General features: G+C 36.0%; 1 protein-coding gene across 1 annotated transcript in view; it reads right to left on the bottom strand.

Annotated features, from left to right (window-relative positions):
- JAM3 (junctional adhesion molecule 3) overlaps positions 1-17,360 on the bottom strand; it is a 100,946-nt gene extending 83,586 nt beyond the window's left edge. Inside the window, exon 1 of the mRNA XM_051986640.1 lies at positions 17,163-17,360. Within this exon, the coding sequence (XP_051842600.1) occupies positions 17,163-17,238 (76 nt within the window). The 5' untranslated portion in view covers positions 17,239-17,360. The remainder of the gene's footprint in view (positions 1-17,162) is intronic.
- Positions 17,361-20,753: the final 3,393 nt, after the last annotated feature.

A 20,753-nucleotide genomic window follows, 5' to 3' on the forward strand; every position in this document is an offset into this window, starting at 1 on the left:
GAGCTCTGTAACCCTAGGCAAGTTACTTAACCTCTCTCTGTCACTTTCCTAATTTGTAAAATGGGGGGGGGAGGGGAGGAGGGGGTAATAGCACTTACCTTTCAGAGTGGTTTTAAGTATCAAATGAGTTAACGTGTATAAAGCACTGTGCAAAGTTTAAAATGCAATATAAAGTTATTAGCTAGGATTTTGCAATTATAATCTGTCAAATTCAACTAACAGCAAACAGTTCCACTGGGGAGTTTCTACCTAACATAAAGCTTTCCTATTGCCTACTAATTTTTATCACATCTTATTCTTTCCATTTATACACATTTTTCCTATTGCCCAACCCAAATTTTAATTTCTACATACTGAAGTCCAGATTCCAACATAAAAAATTAAAAATAATAGATGTGAAACTAAACAACTGGACAAATATCTTTTACATGACTACTATTAGTTCTGTGCTAGGTAAAATGGAGAAATTAAATTTATGTGAATTTCTTAAGGTTAAGATACTAAATAGAAGAGATAAAGCAGATATGTGAAACAATAGTTGACATTTGTTTTTAATATTTACAAATTGTTTTATATATATATTATCTCATTTGAATATCATAAAATCCCTAAAGGAAAATACTACCTGTGTTGCTATCCTCATTTAACAGATGAAAAAGCTGACTTACTTGTGGATAAGTGGATAAGTGACTTACTTACCCATTAGTCACACAGCTAATCAAGTATCAGAGGTAGTGATTAAGGCTATTGTTGTTTGTTCCTCATTCTCAAAGATCATGACAACAGGGAGGTAATACCATTGAGGTGAGAGGGATGGACAAAGTCACCACCTTCACTTTCTCCTCCAGAACTGTCTGGGTCAAGTGGCCAGATGTGGATCAGGATAACTGGGAGACCTTGGCCTTTTTAAACTAAAGCATCAGTTTGAGACTGATTTTTTTTTCCTGAAGGAAATCAAGTTTCTGAAGGTGCCAGAAAAGGAAGGAGAATAACATAAAGAAATTTAAGATGAAGACAATATTAGTAGAGGCCTCTGAGGTTACTTCTAACTTCTAACTCTACTAAGATACTGTAAAGTTTTAAAGAACAGTAAGCAGTGTTAAGGGATTATAGGATTTTTTAAAGTATCTTACATTTAAAGTACCAGATCTATAACAAGTTAGAACTCAAAGCTCTACACTCTCATGGGGGCTTCCACCTATGGTCAAAATTATTTTTTTCATCATCTATAGATTTCAATTAATTCAATGGGTTATAGACAAATATAAATCCATGGCAAGGAGTCTCAGAAACAAAGTCAGTCATGATAGTAGACCTACAAAATACCAAAGCTTTAGCTAATTCCAAAGGATAGATTCATTTCAATATGCTTGAAAAATGAGAGGCCACTAGCCTTAGATGATACATTTTATTTTGAGAGCTGCAATATGATAAAATGACTTTTTTCTTTCATTGATTTATTCCCCTTCTCTGCAACATGGAAGAATAAAATGATATTCCCTTATTGCCCTAACTCTCTGAACTTTAACTGGCACAGTGATCTCAGGGCCTAAAAATATCCCTTTATCTTATCAGATGCTATTTGGTTGGATCAAGGAAATATTGCTACTCCCCTAAGGCTGCCTATATCTTTGAAAAAGGAAAAGTTGTGTCAAGCCACATGGAATTTTTCCTTCTTTACCCCATGCATACTCAATAACTATTTAAGTAATATGTTGTTTATTTTTTTATGTAAACCCACTAGCTTACATTGGCAAGTGCTTTACTTAAAGTTCTACAGGAGTTTCCACTTGACCCCTCAAGTATTCAAGGTTTGCTAGTTTAGCCATGAAAATTTCTTCCAGGCTTGAGAAGTCTAATCTTTTCCCAAAAATATTGTTTGGCCACTTTTAAACCCTAGGAATGTAAAACAGAAATGTTGAGCTGTTTTTACTCCTTTCTCCTGAAACCTAAAACTAGCATTTCATTTTATTATAGAAATTCAGCAGGAGAGCAATCAGAACTTCAGATTAATCTTCTTCCTACTTAGAAAAAAAAAGTATACAAAACTGCTAACTCATCAAAATCATTTTTAAGTGACTCCTCTGCATGGAAATGTCTAAAGGTGAGTTTATAAACCTCAGGAGCACCAAGATACTATTCAACTTGAGAAAGAAGTTCTCATTAGAACAGCGATGTCAAATATCTAGCAGGTATATTGTGTAGCCCAAAGCAGACTAAAATATAGTTGGGAATATATAATAAAATAAATACAAATTCAATAGAACATAAATAATGCTTAGCTGTGTTTCTTAAAGTCGAAGATGTGGCCCAGGATCGTTATATACAATCAGTGGTCCAGAATCCTTAAACAACTTGTGAGTGACTCATCCACATCCCTAGAGCCATATATAAAACAAGCACAACAGCAAACTGAGTTATTCAAATTTGAGCTAAGGAAGTAATTGTTCTAGGGGACTGATCTGTAATAGAAAACAAGAGGGCGATAAACGTGAAAGGAAAAAAAACCCTACTATGGCAATGAAGCTACTGGACTAGTAGGCGACATTGCAACCAGCAAGGATCAGAAACATTCAAGGAACAGAGTATCATTCTGGAGATGTAGCTTCAAGGCATTAATTAGAAAATGATTTATGTATCATAGAAAATATATTAATAAAAATGATTTTTAAAGGGGACAGAGCATCCCAACATTCCAGATTGAATGTCACGAATAAATGAGAAAAGGCAGAACACATAAGGCATTGAACTAAAAACCCTAAAGGAGCTAAAAAGATAAATATCATCTTCAAAGAGCTTATAATGTAGTAAAAAAGATTACACACGAAGGTAAATAACTATAATGCAAAATAAAGTGTGACAAATATTTAACAGATGCTAAGTATTCTGGGTATTCTGAGAGATCACTTCTGCCTTGAAGAAGGAATCAAAGAGATTCTGGAAAACTCTATGGAAGAAATAGCATCTAAACTGGGTCTTCATGATGGATAAAACATTCCAAATGGATGCTGAGATTCCTGGAAGAGTTGAATGAGCAAAGTTATAAATAAAAGGTGTGATTTGTTACTTTCATAAAATAGAAAAATAGCACAGTTTGTCTAGAAAACAGAATATATAAAAGGCATTAATGTGAATTAAATGTAGAAAAACAGGTTGCTTATCCAGGTTGTTGAGAACATTAAAAGTCTAATGCCTGAACTTTATTTATAAACAATAGACTAGCACTGACATTTTGGGCAATAGAGCAACAAAAAACAAAAGGTCACAACAGATAGATTATGCAGGATGGATTAGGGTGTGGAGAAGAAAACACTGGTCAAGAGATTACTGCAATTCTTGAGGAAAAAAATACAGGGATTAGACTGAGGCAGTGACTATTCAGAAGTATAGAGAGGGTAGAAGCAATAGATATCAATAGGACAATATATGCTCAGGGGATCATGAATAAACATCATTGTACAATGGAAGGAGAGCTGGCTGAGTACAAATCCCACCCCTAACACTTATTATAAGGCACTTAAAATTCCTTAATCCTCATTTATTTAGGGTGGGGATGAATAACTAGAAGGGAGTTAGGGTACATAGTCTCTGGGGTCTGTGCTGACTCTAAACTATGACTCTATGAACATAAGTTAGACATCTTGAAGACGCTCAAAATCTGTGAAATTATATAAAGCTAAAGAGAAAAAGATCAATAACATTTTAGGATCTAACTTCATGCCCTCTCTGTCCTCCACGTATAGGAAGGTTAAACAAGGTCCTGATCCTGTAATCTGGAAAGAGAAATCCAGTGATTTTCCCGGATGATGAGTCAATCTTTACAAGAAATCAAGAATTTTCAATCAAGCTCATGAAATGATAATCCCACTGAAGCTAAAACAGAAAAGGATATGTCACAAAGGTCAAAACTGGGGACTAAACTCCAGCTTAATATTCTTTCCCCAAGCTTCATTAAAAGCTGCTTACAAATATATGAGGAAAAAAAGGTGCTGATAACATGAAGGACTAGAAGCAACCAAACTTTTAACAGATTTTATTTATTTTGTATGTGCAAAACTTACTTGACAACAAGGACAGAGAACAGAAAAGCTGTGAGTTAAGGAGAGAATTAAACATACTCCTCCTCAAAGAAAGTTTCCTGACTGATCTCACTCATAAGAATATTTTGGTATAATCTGAAAACAGCATGTGGGATATTAACCATAGGGCAATGATGGGAGAAAATATTTGTTCTGGCTTCAGTGAGTCCCAACCTTTCCCTCTTAACCCCCAGCCAATGTTATAAAACAGATCTCAGAGTCTTTTGTAGAGGCCTGTTCTCTCTGAACCACTTGCCTTAGCTTAAGGGAAAAGAAAAGATCAACATCTATTATAAACAAAAATCTAGGTAGACGGAGGAATTCAGACTCTAAAACTGTTTGGAATTTCATCTCTTATTTCTGTTTCTCATCTGCCTCAATCCTGACCCCCTGGAGACTTGCTAGTTTAAAATGAAATACTTTCCAAAAATCCCTTGGCTTGTCTTCTTAAAAATTACATGCATATTGCACTTTTAATTTAAATTTGACTCTTAATTCTCTGATCTGCATTCAGAAAGAGATATAAATTGGGAAAATAGAAAATATGACCACATATTTGACATAAACTGTCACTTCTACTGTTAAGCATACAGCAAGCTCAGTTTAACAGGAATCAATGCAAAGACAGTATAAAAAGAATAATTAGAAACAACTATTTTATACTGCTTCAAATGTAAAGAGTACTATTTGCAGAAGCAGCTTTAGGAAAAATATTCCTAACTTAATACCAATTTGAGATGCTATGCTTTAGAAATATACAGCTTCACCCCTGGCCCCTATCATTCCAATAAAACACCAATCTTCTACCTTCACTGGGAAAATGAAAATTGGATACAGCTAGAAGTGAAAACAGATAACCATCAAATTAGTCATCTGCCTTTTCATTCACAACTAACAAGTAGAGAAAACGCTTCCAAATATTTACTCTAAAGTCATACTAAGGATAAAGAACCAATAGCTGAATTCTGTTCATCTAATTTAAATGTTATTCACAAATTTGAACTGATTAAGTCGTCCTCCTCTCCCCTTCAAAAAAAAAAAAAGCTCATATGCAAAGAACACTGTAACTGTATTTTACAGGTAGAAGGCATGCAAATGCTCCTAGAATCAGGCTTTTTATCACAATTTATTTTTGTACTTCTAAAAACACTTGATTGGTCCTGATAACTATTCAATCAAATTAAATTATCCAGTAAGAAATGTAAAAATAAAGGAATGTGGATATTTTAGTGGTAAATAGTATGAAAAAGTAGATTTTAAATTACTTTCAAGTGACTCAGATTAAAAGCCAATGCCATTTTTCTGAAGTCTAATAGTAAAAGATGTTTCTATACAGCTGGGAAATCAGATTTGGTGCTGGAAAATCCCCCAAAGACCTAATTTCTATGGGACCATACATCTTTCCTCATCTTGAGGACTAAATGGGAAGGTACAAATAAATGGAATTTTCCAAAGAGATAGTGGGTGGTTTTGGTCCACAATGCGCACATCTATCCACCTGAGGCTTTCAGTGAACCAATTTTTCATTCTAAAGACTGTGCCTAGGCAGCAGCTAGGCAAAGAGTCTGGAGTTAGGAAGATCTAAGTTCAAAGCCTCCAACATTTATCAGCTGTGTGACCCCGGGTAAGTCCCCTGACCTCTATGCACCACAGCGTCCTTATCTGTAAAATGGAAATAACATCACCACCTATTTTTCAGTATTGCTCAGGAATCTGAGGATCAAATGAGATAATATGTGTTAAGTGCTTAACACAGTAATTGGCACACAGTATATACTATGTAAATTTCAATTGTTGTTGTTATTATTTTTACTGTTTTTAAGTCAGCCTATAGAGCCAAAGCCCAGGCTGCTCCTGTGTTTTATTTCTTCAAAACTTGCAGAATCGCTACCTACTGTTCCAGTCAGTGCCCTAGCTAAAACATTTAAAGTTCTTTCCCAAATCTAAAACACTGAAGTAGAATGATAGCAAATTTTTTGGGTTACATGTAATCAAGAAAGATTGTCTCACACAACTAACCATTTTCTAAAAATATCACTAAATAATGAGAATTTTTAGGTAGTTTTAGAAATGCATCATGTAATTGCATTGATAAATCTTAGTCCCAGAGAAGAGATGATGAAAATACTTTCATACTTTCAGAAGAGAATTGGATGACTACAGATCCAAAATGTTGAATATCCTGTCAGATATGGTCCCTATATTTTGTTTTTGCTTAATTGTTTTTCCTTGTCACAAAGGAGAGTTCAATGAGTCAGAGTATAATGGAAAATGATTGTAATGTGCAAGACAAAAGAAACCAATAAAACTTTTTTTAGTAAAAAAAAGTATTATCATTTTCCCTTAGGGCCTAAAATTTTTCTTAAACCAATACATAGCAATCACTGTTAATATTAACAACTTCTCTATGTCCATCATAGTTATTAATCTTCTTTCTCTAAACATTGATTAAGTGCCTACCATGTAAAAGAACTGTGCTAAGCACTAGAGTACCCAAAAAAATATATATATATATCATATGTGTGTGTGTGTGTGTGTGTGTGTGTGTGATAAAATAGAAAATAACCCACAAAAGAAAGCCACCAGAATTAAGAGAGCTTCCTATAGAAGGTGGAATTTTTGCTGGGGCTGAAAAAAATCTCGGAAACCAGGAAAGATGAAGAGACAGAATATTCCAGAAATGGAAGACAGCCAGTAAAAATGTCCAGAGTTTCAAGATGGAATATCCTTTTTGAGAAAGAGCAAGGAGATAAGTAAATCTGAATTTAAGAAGACTGGAAGGTGCAATAAACTCAAAGGGTAGCAAGACCAGGTTATACAAGGCTCTGAACAGCAGAGTACTTTATATTTGATCTCAGAAGTGACAGAGAGCCATTAGGGTTTATTGTATAGGGGGGTGACATCAGACTTTAGGAAAATCACCTTGGCAGCTAAGTGGAAGATGGGCCAGAGTAGAGAAAGAATAATATCAGGGAGACTAATGACTAGGTTACTGTAACAGTCTAGGTGTAAGGAGATAAGGGCATGCACCAATGTGGTGGCAATGTGAAAACCCTTGAAAAAAGGTGCTTTTGCAAAAAAAAAAAAAAAGATATATATAATTATGAAGGCAAAATCAATAGTTCATGGCTGCTGACTGGATATGGGGAGGGGAGAAAAGAGAGGGAGATAAGAGAGTAAGTACTCAAAAATATTTAATCCTCTTTGATTCTTTATTCCTTCCCTTGAAAAATGGCATCTTATTTGTGGCTTCAAACCACCATCACTCAAGATTTACATCTAATGAAATTTTCTTTCCTTTATGAATAAAAATGAAAGAGATTGAGAAAAAAACACTTCTGGAGAAATGTATCTTATAGATGCCTGACATCTAAAAGGTATGGGGAAATCATTACATATATGACACATACGTGTGTGGTGGAATTGTGAACTGATCCAGCCATTTTGTAGAGCAATTTGGAACTGTGCCCAAAGGGCTATAAAACCATGCATACTCTTTGACCTAGCAGTACCACTGCCAGATGTATATATGTATGTGTATGTATGTATATATATATATATATATATATATATATATATATATATATATATATATATATATATATATATATATACATATATATATATATATATATCCCAAGATAGAAAAAACCCCCCAAAACCAAAAAGAAATAATACTATATAAGTGGGGCATGTACACATGTATATTTATCTATATACATATACACATGGGAAAACTCATGTTTCATTATTTACAGTATTAAGATAAACAGCTTGTGGGTATCACAAAAAGTCAGTTACGACAATTAAAATATATATATATGTATATATATATACATATATATACATATACACACACACACACACACACACACACACACCACAAATACATATATAGCATACATATCTTTTCCCCAAGAGATTTTCCCCATGAGCAATAGGGAACTTATAATTTTTTAAATAAGAAATAGAAATTAATAACTACGTAAGACATTGTTCAAATTTTTTAATCCAAGAAAAATGTCAAAATAATATCTAAAACATGCTATAAAGAGCACTAAAAATGATAAAAATTCACTATCTTGTGAATTTTGTTATCGATACAATTATAAACTGGTATGTTTGGAAAACAATCTCAAAATATTCAGCCACAAAAATGATAATACTGTTTGCCTTGGCAATTCAATACTACAACTATATTCTAAAATGTTATTAAAAGAAAAAAAAAACAAATCTATCTATTCAAAGCTTTTCTAAGAAAAAACAATGAGAAATGGATGAATTAAAAAGCAGCAACATAAAAGCAGACTGAAGAGAGAGCTAGGGCCAATTTCATAGTCAGAAAGACCTAGGTTTTGCTTATGTATCATACTGGCTCTAATCAAAACACCTGAACTTCTCATTTGTCCTACGCAAATCTTAAGTTGCAGGAAAAGGACCTGTGGTAGACAGTGTTTCCCATACATAGAAAGTTTCCAATCCTGTTCGTATCCACATTCCATCTATCTTGTTAGGCTATAAAAAAGGATAAATTTTTTTTAAAACCACAAAAAACACACAAAGATCAACATAAACTGATTTAAAATAAGAAGGATAAGAACAATATATTCTTTAACTACAATTAATTTTTTAAAAAGCAATGACAATTTAGAGAAAAGTGTGAAGAAAATTGCAAATTGTTATTGTTCTTATTTTAAGATGTATGCTATTAATAAAAATATAATTTGAATTTTGAAGTTGTATTGGGAGTTACTTTCTTTTGATTTTATTATTATTATTTTGCTGAGGCAATTGGGGTTAAGTGACTTTCCCAGCTAGGAAGTGTTAAATGTCTGAGACCAGATTTGAACTCAGGTCCTCCTGACTTCAGGGCTAGTGCTCTATCCACTGTACCACTTAGCTACCCCTGACTTTATTATTATTATTATTTACTGAAATTACTGCTTATTTAAAACTACAAATTTTTCTTTTTCTAAGCCCCACCCCTCAATCTCCAACGGTCTTTTGAAACATTCCATTTGGATATTCCATCATCACTCAAAATAACCAAGCTTATCATCTTCCAAATGAAAAAAGCTGTTTCTCTAGCTTTCCCCGTTTATTTTAATAATCCCCTAGTCTCTCAATCAACCACAAATTAAACTGTAGATTTTTTATTTTTTCTCCTCTTTAGCTACATACAATCCTACTTCATAACGTCTGAAAAGCTATTCCATTATACTCTGCTGTCATTCTATTCAGGTGATTATGATGTCACACATGAACTAGTCAACAATCTCTTACTTGATCCCTTGGTTTCCAAAGCTTTCCCCCTTCCAATTTGACCTGCATACCTATGTGTAAGAGTGGGGATTCCAATCCTACTCAAATTAACCAAAGGATTCCTGGATTGAATAAATCAACCAAAATTGTAAACTATGAATAAATCCTTATTTGATCTAAGATTATAGTACTTTTTCTGTTGGATAATGGCAGATTCCTGCCACAGGGAAAACATTCTGTGATTGACTGGCTAAAACAATCAGAAACACATGCAAGCCAATGAATATCATTCAGTATGGTGGTGCAAGATTTCCAATTTAAAGAATTCCAGTTGAAGCCAAACACCAGAGAGGGTATCATTCCTGGCAGAGGAAAGAAGGAAAGACTTTTCCTCTCTCCTCACCTCCCCCGTCCCTACTGCTATCAGAAAGACTGAACCAAATGGGAATCTTTCCAAACTGATGCACACAAAGAAAGACATATCAGAAACATAATACGAACAAACAAGGATACAGACATAGTCACCGTGAAAAAGCTGCTTCAAGGCCCCCTATCCTGCTTATACAATTCCAGAAAGGGCTTCCAAAACTCTGGAGTTGTGAATTTACCCTTTAACTAAATGTTCTCTTCTTTTGTGATTCACTACCTTTCTGTCCTTTCTTCATAGGCTCCCTGTGTATAAAAAAAGAGAAGAGTACACTCCAAAATTGGGAAAGCAGGGAAAGGGGGAGCTTCTTCATACTAATGGTTCTTGCTACCTGATTAAAAAGTAGGAAAGGCGGGAGTAGCCTCACAATGGAGCTTCTCTCTCTCTCTCTGTCAAATGAAGACGAATAATAGCATTTACTTTATAGGGTTATTGAGGGGATCAAATGAAATAATCATTTAAAGTAATCTGTAAATCTTAAAGTGCTACATAAACACGGGCAATTATGATTACTGTTGTTATTACCTATTTTTCTTCTATCAAGCCATTCAATAGGATATGGGGACTATGTGTGATACTTAGGGTATCCTTCCATTTTCCTTCCAATGCCTATCTCTCTCTACCAGGAACACTGAACTTTCCACCCTGCATCTCCAAAGATGCTCCTCATATTCCAACAGGAGAAGAAAAGGAGATGTTAATCTGTGGAACCTAGCAAGGCTGGCCAGATTTGAGGATGTGAGCCCTCTCTATACCCAGCAAACAGATTCTTTCATTCCATCTGCTACATGCTAGAACCTAGACATTAAGGCAGCTAGATGCTCGATGGATTAAAGTTCTAGACATAAGAAGATCCAAGTTCAAACTCTGCCTCAGACACTTGTTAGTGTGTGAGACTTACTTACCTTTTCTGTACCTCAATTTCTGCATAAAGGTTTAGACTTGATAAACCTCCAATGCTTCTTCTAGTTCTAAATCTAGGATTCTATAATATCTTGTCATCTATCCTGGTATGGTGCTTGTACCACCTTTTCTCCCCAAAGTAGGCTTCACATCTATTAGGGAATAATCAAGATATTATGACCATTGTTAACGGGAGACATAAGAATCTACTTCCCTACAACTCGACTAAATCCTAGACTATAAGTTCTTAACATTTTGTGTATCATGGACTGTGGTGAGCTTTTTCTTCTCAAAAAGCAGCCAGGTGATAGAAGTTCAGATCTTTTATTATCTCCAATATAGCCCGGTTAGCTTAGAGGCCAATCTCTCTGCTTGGTTCCAAGAGCTCTCTCCGAATGTTGCCAAATCCAAAGGTCTGGTCCTTCAGCCTCTGCCTCTACTTTCTTCAGCCTCCAGCCAGCTCCAACTCTTCATGTCATTCCGGTGAAATCTCGACTTGTAGCTTCTTACTCTGAAGAACTTCTTTGACTGGCCATTGGCCTATTTATGCTCCTTCCAGAGAGAGGGATTATGGGTTTTCTCCCATAGTGCTCTCTGGCCCAAAGAGCTTCAAGGGAGGTATGAACTCATTGAACTCCAATGAGTAAAGGTGTGAACACAAGCCTTGTATTAATTAGTTCTACTTAGTACCTTGTTTCAGGTTCTACCCAAAACATCTTCTTGTAAGATTAGATCAACTCTAATTAGTTAGCAGTTAGTAAGGATTCCAACAATGGACCCCTTTGGGATCTTATGAACTCCTTCTCCTAGTATTTTTAAATAAATTAAAATACATGGGATAACAAAGGAAAACTAATTATACTGAAATACAGTTATTAAAGTGTTTAAATAAAACAAATAAAAAACCCAGGTTTATAGATCCTGAGTTAAAAACTTCTAGTGTAAAACATGGTTCCCTTTTCAAACATAGTTACCACTATAATCCTACATGTGCTGTAACTTTTTTAAGGAATATAAGCTCCTCTGGAAGTGGGACTCTTCTCAGTTCAGTTTTTATATTCCCAGTGCCAAATATGCTTATCACAGAGAAAGAACTTAATATTTGTTTAGTAACTGATTATTACATATCAGATTAAGAGTTCTAAAACACTCCTTTGATCACATCATTCCTCTGTTCTAAAGCTTTATAGAAATGAGAATATTCTTATGAGTACTGTTTTTCAACAGCTACCCATTACCTACAGGTAGCAAACAAAATCATTCACTGGAGTACCTCTTTAATCTAATCTCAGCACTCTTAATAATATCTCATGCCCCCCAATGCAAATTCTCTTTTATAGCTAAACAGGGTCACTTGATTCCTAAGTACATGTGCATTCCCAGTCCCATTTTTTAAAACTTATGCTGACTTCCTTTTCTTGATAGAGTTTTCCTTCTGAATTTTTCTTCATCTTAATTATATACTTCTAATCCTAAGTCAAAAGTTCTATCTATGAGCATTCCATCCCATAAAGAGCTTCTCTCTGTTCTGAATTTCTATGGCTCTTGCATGCTGCAATTACATCTATATGTCTCTGTTTTTCCAACTAGAATATAAATTTGAAGGCAGAAAGTGTATTTTTTTACTCTTTTTATTCCCCCTAGGAATCCTCTGCATAGTGCCTTCCACTCAAATATTTGCTTGTTGATTAAATAATCCAGAACCTTGGCAGTAACGCTTGATGAACAAGAACCAACCTAACAGAGCAGCTGTTTTAATACTTGGTTAGTCTCTGTCATCCTCAGGACATCTGTGCTTTATCCTAAAGGCTTAACAAAGTTTCCTTAGAGATATATCCTGTAAGGAAGCTTATATAGGACAGGAAAAAGCGATAAGGATGCATTAGCTGAGAGTTCACATCAGGAAACATCTTTGAGAAGGAATGAAGCCCTTTCCCAAGTAATTTCTCACCAAAGGAAGTCAATTTGACCTTTGTCTTCTTATCACTTAGGATAAAAAAAAAAAAAAAAAAAATCCACCAATTACTTTTCCCTCTAGGATGTGTTCTCTACCAATTTCCCAGCAAACAATTCAATGAGAATGCCACAGTTGGCCATTTTGCAGCTTCTCCATCATCCAAAAGCCAGTGACAACTAATCTTTCATTAAATGACTCAGAAAGAACACAAGATCAAACAAGTGAACTCCAAATTAGCCCCACCCTCTCTGACTGTGACTGACTGACAGCAGACAAAAACAAGCATTTTTTTAATTTGCTGGCAGATTAAAGTGAACCATTCAGAAAGCAGACTTGCTAGTGAGGGGGGAAAGTAAAAACCTCTCAATATTTTCTCTTCTACTCGTCAATGTAAAATATAAAATGTTGAGACAAACTGTGCTAATTATCTTTATGCTCAGAAACCACACACTAAAAGTGCTTTAATTTCAGAGCTCACTTCGAAGTGCAGAAACAATTTACTATTTGTAAAACAAGTTTGATAAATAGGTTGAAAGCTAATCAAGTCTGTATTTGATTTGCAATGTGCTATGAAAAAAGATAGAAGGTATAATTTCTACATTTGAGTTTCTAATCCAATATATCAAATAACTAGAGAACAATACAAAGAAGTATATGAGTAAGTATTACTCTATGTGGCAGAGACTTTACAAGCCAGTAGAATTCAAAGCAGGGGAAAAAAAACTAATATACATTATTCAAAGATAACTTTATGAGAAAGACGTGAGAATTTGGTCTGAATAGAACTTTTGCAGCAAGAAATATATTCTCTACATGCACGCAAGTATAACCAAGAAAATTTTTATGTAGCCTCAGTTAATTTTTTAAAAGTCTGGAAATTTTTTTCCCCTGTCATCAGAAAAATTGTATTTTAACTTCATTTAGCCTAAGAATAATCAGTAATCATTTATGAAGTGCCTACTACATGCCAAACATTTTTCTAAGATTTGAGGACACAAAGATAAACAGTTAAAAGATTTGATATTGGGAAATATAGTAAGAAATATGTTACTGCTATATAATTCCCTTTAAAAGAATATCAGTTCTAAGGACTAATTTGCAGAGTTTTTTATATATCATAGCCAGCCATAAAAAGTGGCAAACAGGCAATGGATCTCCATATAAAATATTACAGCATTTACTGTCCTTGTTAAACTGGGTTTGAAGGAATGTGCTGCTTAGTAAATTCACTTTCAGGCATCTCTCTATTCACTGGTGAAGCCATTTGTACATACAGTCAAACTCAGAGGTTAGATACAGAATATCCTAACTTGCATTCTGATCCAGTGGTACCTCAATCATTTTGCCTGACAGTCAACAGATCTAAAAAGGGAAGTCCAGTTCAGAACTAGGACATCATCCAAAAGACTCCTGGATGTATTCAGTCTGTGCATCCATGAGCCCAGCACATGTAAACCCCCACATTTTTCTTTCTTTTAAATTACACTTGTGCTTGAAAAGAAATTCAAAGCACTTATGCGAAAGGAATTTACTAGTATCATATTCTCTGGCAACAGCTGTAGGCTGGTTGTACCAAATCCACAGCTTCTTCTATTACATTCTGTGGCCTCATCAGACAGTTTTCACTTGATACAAGTTTGAAAATGTATAGAACCAAATCTGCCTGATTATCTGCGAGATAAGTTCACAAAGCTGGAAAAGAAAGATATGTTTGGCAATTTTCTCTAGATATGATGCTTAGTAATTACTTTCAAGCAAAGATCTCAGAAAGCTAAGCATTCAGTTTCTCTTATCCAAAGCACTCAAGAACAGTTGACCACAAACAAGTCATTTTAGGAATGGACAGCTGACCTGAAGTTATGGTCTGCTTTCAAAACAGATGGATTTTATTTTTCTTTAAAAAAAAAAAAAGTTCAACTATGGTGATGAGCTTGCCTGCTCACAAAAGGATCATAGAATTTGAGCTAGAAGGAACCTTAAGGACCATCTGACCTAAGTCCCTCATCTTCAACTCTACTATAGTTAAACAGAATTAAAAGTCAGTGCAAAGAAAAGCAAGGGAAGTCAGCCACTCCCAAAAAGTCCTCTTTAAGAATCTAAACAAATGCTGAGAATAAAAGATTTAGGATGCAGACTGATTTTTGTTTTTAAGTTTTTTTTCCTGAAAATCTTGAATTTGTAGATTAAGCTTCAATATACATAAATTGTCTTTTCCAGAAAGATATGTATTGCTACAGTTTTAATTCCAAATGAAACATTTTTTATCTAGGACATCAAAAGATTTTTTAAAAAAAGTAACTTCTACATTATTTTTAAAAGGTATATGGCAAAACATCTGTAAATCTGAATTGTAGTTGTAACTAGCTTAACAAAGGAAAATATTTTACATAAAATCACAAGCACATAGCAGTTGACTTGGTTTAGCTGATTTTCTAACTCTATTGCCTAGCAAAGATATCTTATTTTAACACATGCACTTGAAAATTCTCAAATCTGATATCCAAAGACTACTATTGACATGTTTCTAAGTCCACGAACAAGGATGGTATGCTTTAATATCTTTATATATGATAAAGACAATGAACAACAGTGATTATAAACAAAATGGGAAATAGTCATCTAGGCCCTGTGAATCACAAAAAAACTTAAAAGGATATGAGACCATATGCTGTACAAAAATACTCTATTAGAAAATATTAACTATGTTCTAAAAGTGCCAGTGATTGGACATCAGTGATTATTTCCATTTTGGGATTCTATTCATCTTTTCTTCAAGACAGATAAATCACAATCTTGGTTAAGTAAAACCACAGAGATAAGCTTTCTGGGAGATAGTACAGGGGTTGAGTATGTAAAATCTTCAAAGCTCTTCTAACAAATGACTGAAGTGAAACTCATTCCTGAACAGAATTAGCAAATGTTTCTGCAATAAAAACTGCAAACTTTCATGTGGACTGGTCCCTACAACAATAGGCAGTTGTTCCTCTGAGTGAATGGGACTCAGTGTCAGCTTACCACCACAGTAAGGAACTGGACATTCCTGACACCCTTGTCCCCTGCCTAACCTATGATTACTTCTCTTTTCCAATTCTTTTCTGTTTTTTGGAAGCCAACAGACAATGGATATGGATATCATCTAAATGCTTAAATATTATGACACCAAAGCCTTGTTTTAGCTTAGCTTCTTCCTACATCATTTTTCATCATATCTATAAGTCCTTTTATATCTAAATAAATTTCTACAGCAAATCAAAAACTATGTCCCTCTTCAAAAAAAGTTACTTCCTGTTTCTGCAGGTGCTTATCAGGAATCACTGTGGGATGGGGAGATGGAGGGAAGGGAGGTGCTGGTGACCAAGAAGATAAATAATCAAGTTTGGGGAATCTTAACACAGAGGAAAAGGATCCAGTTTTAAGTACAGTGAAAAAGAAATGGGTGCTGAGAGGGAAGATGTAGCTCTGTAACTTCTGGCAAAAAACTTCTCTTCCCTGGCCCCCAAATTGCTTTCGGTTTTTCTATTTCTAGGCTCAAATAAGAATGTTTATGTAAAAGGTTTTGTTAAGCTGTAAAGCAAGATACAAAACGTGTTATGTATGGTGCTTTACATAGAAAAGTACATTTAGGAAGAAACAGACAGCTATGGCTATATAGCTTTATAGACCTTTATATCTAAAGAAGAGACTATAGCTAGCCCACATATCTATACAGCACATTACATGTATATCCGTATATATAAAACGTTTACATGCATTTATATTGCTTTTATATCTCACTGTATAAAGCCTACATATAGACTACAGTATAATTTATGCCTATGTTGGTTAACCTCCCTAAGAGGTTAATTGGAACCCCTTCAAATGGATTTTATGGGTCTTCCAAAACTGACAAAGCTGCCAGCATCTTGGTGGTGTTGCTCTCAAAAGGTATGCAGATCTGAGTTTCTGTTTACAATACACCAAAGCAGACTTCTGGTACACATGGCAAAAGAAGAGGCTGTGCACACCAGACCTGGGGTCCTATCTCTCACTGTCTAAGGGGCCTACTTCTCCGCGGGTAAGACGCACCCAACTCCCCCTTAGGGCTAAAACCTACCCCCCCTTTCTTTCCAGGAGACACCCCCCTTTTTCTTACTACTCCGGAGCATCTCCCACATGGGCGCTCCTGCCCCAGCCCTCAGTCTCCCAACCCGCTCCCCGCCCCCACGCCCCGCAGGGGGTCCCCTCCCTCCCCTTCCCCCTAACCCGGGCTCGGCTCCTCGCGCCCGCCTCGGGGAAGGAGACTGCGGGATCCACGCGGCGCCAATCAGACTTGCGCGCGCGGACCGTCGCTCTATCCGGGATCGTTATTCCCTCTCGGACCGTTGGCGTGTTTTTTTCGTTCCGTTATCCTCATCCCCGAGCCGCCCCGGGCCCGCTCAACTACCGTCCCCCTCCTCTTCCTCCTCCTCCTTGGCCCTCACCTTCCCTTCTCCCTCCGTCCCCCCCCCCCCCCCCCAGACCCGGCTCTCCCTCCGCCTGGAACGCCGGGACTCACTCCGCACAAACAGCAGCAGGACGAGCAGAGACGGCCCGGGGCAGAGGCGTAGGGGCAGCCGCCGGCTCAGCGCCATGTCGAGGGCTACAAACTGAGGGACCTCCGGAGCCGAGCCACGGCTCCTGTGAGGAGTCGCTTCTGCCCTGCGCCTGCGCCCAGCCCGCCCCTAGAGCCGATCGACCCGCCCCCGACTACCATAGCGACCGTAGGACCCGGCAGCACCGTCACCGAGGTAACAGGAGATGCTGGAGTCTGGTTACTATGGAATCGGGGATGCTCTCGACCCGGGCACATGGGAAGCCTTTTCCGTAGGGTTGGAAGAGAAGAGTAGAAGTCACGATCCACGTTTAAGAGGGGGCGTGCATATGCAGTAACCATAGATACTGGAAGAATCTTGATGCCATGGAACTGGGAAGGGAGGAGACAAAATTCAGAAGCTCAAGCATCCAATTATGCAAATGTTTATAGGTTCAGGAATTCCCTTTCCTACTCAGTGTAAACCCAGCTAAGATGAAAGAGTAAGAAATTTCATTTAAAAGCACAAGTAAGGCAGAGAATGCCAAAGAGTATATGTTATACAAAGTGCCTCAAAAACTGAATAAAGTTTCACCAAGATTATTGTCCCATTTTGTCTACAATGAAGAAGATTAGAGAAAGCGATCTGAAGTAATTTCTAACATTTAACCTATTTGAAAAAATGCTAAACAAAAATCATTTCATCATGGCAGGAGATATCAGTGCAAATATATCTTTGAAAGTTAATGTATATATATTGAATTACTTGCCATATATTGAATTACTTGCCATCTAGGGGAGGGAGTGGGGTGAAGGGGGGGGGGAATTTAGAACACAAGGTTTTGCAAGGGTCAATGATGAAAAATTATCCATGCATATGTTTTGAAAATAAAAATAAAAAATAAAGTTAATGTATAAGAGAATTTCATGCTCCTGTTTAATTTAAAACTTAGAAGCATTAAGTATCTGTAATATTATAGAATTTTAGAGTCAGTAAAATATAAACTACATAAGGGCAGTAACTGTTTCATCTTTGTATGTGTATCCCCATTGTCTGGTATGATATCCAAGACATAGTAGACATTTAATAAATTCTTGGAGTATTTTCCATGACAGAAAAAATGCATTGTTGATAAAAATTTTGTATAATTAATAAAAGATTTAACATGAACAATCTGACATTTGAAAATACAAAACTATAAATGAGAAGCAGATGAAGATAGGATGTTAAAAAAGCAAATGCAAAAGGTATGTGAAGACAAATGGACAAGATCAGGGGTGAGAGAATAAAAAGAAACTAGAATAAAAGATATACCAGAAGATACAAAGGGTACTGAAATCAATATCATAATGCATTCATGAAATTGTTTATCATTTGGAAATCCCTAACATTAAAAACAAATCCAATACTTCAATATTCTAGAAAATGAACAATATGTATAATAACTGCAAAATTCTGATTAACTTTCCTCCAAAATATTAAAATCATAATATAAACTCCATTTTAGAATAAGTTGTATTTTTATTTTTATTATACTGAGGATTTGTTTAGTCACTCTGAATGTTTGTCTCCTTTTCAACTTGGTCTTCCCAGAGGTGCCAAATGTGACAGTTTCTGGGTAATTTAATAATTTTATTAATAAGGACAGCACATTTAGCACATTTATTAATAAGAAGATGGTCATTTGATTGTTTTTCTAATAGCAAATACTTCTAAAGGTGGTAGGCTCATAGTTTATATGCCCTTCAAAGCAGAGGTGTTGCAGAGGGATGGCAAAGAACTTGGATTAGTTAACACATTGAGAGGGTGTGGGTTATATTAAAATGAAGGTATTAGGTCATTCAAACCCTACACAACCAGAACAAAGCCTTACTCCTTACCCAGTGCTTGTGGCTAGAATTTTATTAAAGGCCATTATGTGAGCAGTACAATTATCTGGGATAAGACCTGACAAGCTATACACCTTTTATACTAATACACAAATTAATGTGTGCTGTGAAACCATCCTAGAATGGCAAATTTTGTTAGCCATGGCTTCAAATTTTACATATGGGTCTCCATTAAAGATAACCAGACTATTACATAATTGGCGATGGATTCTTGAAGAAAAGGTTTCTAAAGTTTCTCTTAAAGGACCAACTATCTTTACAGATGCATCCAAACATAATATTTGTGCTATATACTCTCGTGACTTAACTATAAAGAGAGTAGTAAGAACTCCTTTTCAGTCCACTAAGCAGAATGAATTGTAGCAATCATTCTAGCTCTTATTATCCAGGAGATATAAATATAATATCTGATTCGACCTATGCAGTAGGTGTGGTACAAAGAATTGCCATAGCCCAAATAAAATTTGTATCCTTTTATATATATCAGCTCTGTAAGGAACTTCAAGAACAAGTGAGAAAGCATCCAGGTAAGATTTATATCTTGCATGTCCACTCTCATAGTAGACTTCCAGGTCCTATTTTTGATGGTAATTAAAAGACAGATAGCCTTCTATGTTGGCCAATATGCCTTTATTTCAGGAAGCTCAAGAATTTCATTTTAAATATCACCAGGCTGCTCGAACTTTATGTTTACAATTTGGAATAACAAGAGAGGAAGTTAAGAGCATAGTAAAAGCCTGTATAGCCTGCCTTCCTTTCCATGCTCCTACGCTCCCTCTAGGGAAGAACCTAGAGGTTTGAGACCCAATGAAATTTGGGAAATGGATGTGACCCATTATAAATCTCTTGGTCATCTGTCTTTTATCCATGTTGTGGTAGACACCTTTTCAGGATTCATTTTTGCAATACCAGCAGCAAAAGAGACAGCCCAAGTGGTCACTGAATTCCTTGTACAAGCATTTGCAATTATGGATGTGCCACAAACAATAAAAACAGATAATGGACCTGCATATACTTCTAAACATTTTGCACACTTTTGTGCACAGTATAAGATTTTACACACTACTGGCATACCTTTTAATCCTCAAGGACAGGCAATATAGAGAGGAGAAACAGATACATGAAGACATTCTTCCAAAAACAAAAGGGGGAGCCATAGGTAACCCTAGAAAATTTCTAAATCTAGCCCTTTATACTATTAACTTCTTGATTTTTGACAAAGAGGCACTGGCTCTGGTAGACAGGTTTTATAACCCAACAGAAGGTCAGTGTCCAGTGCAAGCAGCCCCACTATCTTTGTATAATTGCCAAGTGGTGTGGAGAGACCAGAAAGTGGTGAATGGAAGGGACCAGATAGGTTAACTGCTTGGGGTAGAGGGTTTGCTTATATCTCTTTGGAAATGGAGAAGGAATAGATGGGTGCCAACGAGCTATATTTGCCTTGTCCATCAGAGAGAGATGGAGCAGACCCTTGAAACGAAGGAGAAGACCCAAGAAACATCGGGTGGTTCCATTGCTAACTGTGTCCACCACTGAATGAGCATGGCAGTTATGATGTTTGACTCATGGACATCAAAAATTGTTGGACTTCAGAACCCTCAGGAATCATTGGATTCTCTGAGACATGAAAAGATTGTTATAGGACTTGAAAACTCTCAGGAATCATTGGATTCTCTGAGACATGAT

The sequence above is a fragment of the Antechinus flavipes genome, chromosome 3, assembly GCF_016432865.1.
Source record: "Antechinus flavipes isolate AdamAnt ecotype Samford, QLD, Australia chromosome 3, AdamAnt_v2, whole genome shotgun sequence".
Taxonomy (NCBI): domain Eukaryota; kingdom Metazoa; phylum Chordata; class Mammalia; order Dasyuromorphia; family Dasyuridae; genus Antechinus; species Antechinus flavipes.